The sequence below is a fragment of the Henckelia pumila genome, chromosome 1 (genome assembly GCF_033568475.1).
Source record: "Henckelia pumila isolate YLH828 chromosome 1, ASM3356847v2, whole genome shotgun sequence".
Classification (NCBI taxonomy): Eukaryota; Viridiplantae; Streptophyta; class Magnoliopsida; order Lamiales; family Gesneriaceae; genus Henckelia; species Henckelia pumila.
In genome coordinates, this window is record NC_133120.1 from 74,249,007 (window position 1) to 74,251,144 (window position 2,138).

At 34.5% G+C, this 2,138-nt stretch overlaps 1 protein-coding gene across 1 annotated transcript; it reads left to right on the forward strand.

The window, feature by feature from the left end:
• The first annotated feature begins 929 nt into the window (after nt 1-929).
• LOC140865255 (uncharacterized) lies at nt 930-2,138 on the forward strand. The gene has a single exon (XM_073269830.1). The coding sequence runs from the start codon at nt 930-932 to the stop codon at nt 2,136-2,138; it is 1,209 nt and encodes a 402-aa protein (XP_073125931.1).

Sequence of the window (2,138 nt, forward strand, 5' to 3'; positions counted from 1 at the left end):
ACACTTCATCTCTCCCGATCGCTATTAATTCTTTCTTTCTCCTTTTCATATTCTGTCTAAAAAACGCAGCTTTGATCGTCAATAAATAATTCGTCGGTGATCGAAGTTTAGATCGAAGAGTTGTTCCGAAATCCTCTTATTTGGGCCTTTCTTTTAGTACCAATTTCTCTTATTTCAGAATTTATTCCGTGGAACCCAATTCCTACATCCATCGTTCGTCGCCGTCTTTGCTTTCCTTCACTTACAAAATTATTTGCGGCTTCTTAATTCGCTGAAGTAAGTACAACTTTGGATCTTATATTTTTTTCTTTATGAATTTGGAATGTCTCTTGATCGATAGTTTTATTATTTGCATTGCTTTTATTAATGTTGATTAAGGATATTCAGATACATGTTTAAAAAAATTTTCAGATAATTATACACAATTTACGATCTACTTTTAGTTATCATTATTATTTTTTTTATATTTTATTTTGATGGTTATAATTTTTTAATAAAAATTTATTTCAAATTAATTTATGTTTTAAATGTGACGGAAAGAACCCAAAATAATATTTTTTTGTTAATTAATTTATTTTATTGTATGTTAATTAATTTATTCTTATGAACACGACATTTTAGTTGAGCAGATTTTCAATTGGTATTATGGTAACAAAAATTATGATCATATTTATATTTGTAAATCATATATTTTTTGGCATATATTATATTTTATCAAAGCTATATACGTATTTTATAATTTGTTAAACAAGACTATTTGTGAAAATACAGATATAGTAGACTATAATTATATTTAATACTTTTGTAATAATTATTGTATGATACATATGCATTTAATTAATTATAAAAATATAATTGTAAGCTAATATGTTACGTATTTTTGATTCTGTTTATTGTAGGAAAATATGAATTACACTGACAGATGATGGATGTATCGTAGATTGCAAAATGACTATATTACTGACGAGTATATTAATGGTGTAGAGGATTTCATGGTCTTTGCTCTTAGTCATGTTGAATGTTTATCAGCGGGTAAAGTACGTTGTCCATGTAATCACAAAAATTGTCAGAACAAAGTATTCTTAGATGACGACACAGTGAAGGAGCACTTAGGTCGATATGGTTTTGTACCGAATTATTACAATTGGCATCTTCACGGAGAAGAGTATATTCGTCCAAATTTTCCAAATACCAATCTAGATGTTCCGTCGTCTTCACGGTCTCAGAACAGGCGTTGGAAATCCGAAAACATACATGCAGATCACAGTTTTCATGGTCACGAAATACCTGCAGATTATCAGGAAGAAGGCCCGTCGCAATATGTAGAACCCAATATCGGTCACGTAGAAAGCCCCAACGACTACATCAAAGGATTATATGACCTCATAAAATCAGCGGAGAAAGAAATCTGGGATGGAAATCCACACGGTCACTCTTTGTTGTCTGTCCTTGCGAGGTTATTGAAGATGAAACATGAGCACAACATGTCAGAAAGAAACTTCAACGACATGTGCCAGTTAATGTCAGAGTTATGTCCATCTGATAACCACATGCCTGACAGTTTTTATTCGACGAAGAAGCTCATCAAAGATCTAGGTCTTCCCGTCGAGAAAATCGATGCTTGTAACAACAATTGCATGATTTACTGGAGTACAGATTCAGACTTATCCGAATGCAAGATTTGTGAACATCCTCGATACAAACCATCTCGTCGGCGTGGAATCCAAAATAATAAGAAACAAACTCCGTATAAGAGGATGTATTATTTTCCCATCACTCCTCGTCTACAGCGGCTGTATGCATCCACTGCGACTGCTTCTCATATGCGATGGCATCACGACCACCATTTTGACATGGAGACGATGACACACCCATCTGATTCTCCAGCATGGCGTCATTTTGACGAAACACACCCGTGGTTTGCTGCAGAAATTCGAAATGTCAGGTTAGGACTTTCAACAGATGGATTCCAACCATTTGGCCAAATGGGACAACAATACTCATCCTGGCCCGTCATTTTAACGCCGTACAATCTGCCACCTTGGATGTGTATGAAAGATGAGGTCATGTTCCTCTCTGTGATCACACCTAGACCGAGTAACCCGAAGGATAAGCTTGATGTTTTTTGCAACCATTGA

Bases quoted from the DNA above. Each gene is read 5' to 3' on its own strand.
- LOC140865255 (XM_073269830.1), top strand. From the start codon at position 930: ATGTATCGTAGATTGCAAAATGACTATATTACTGACGAGTATATTAAT.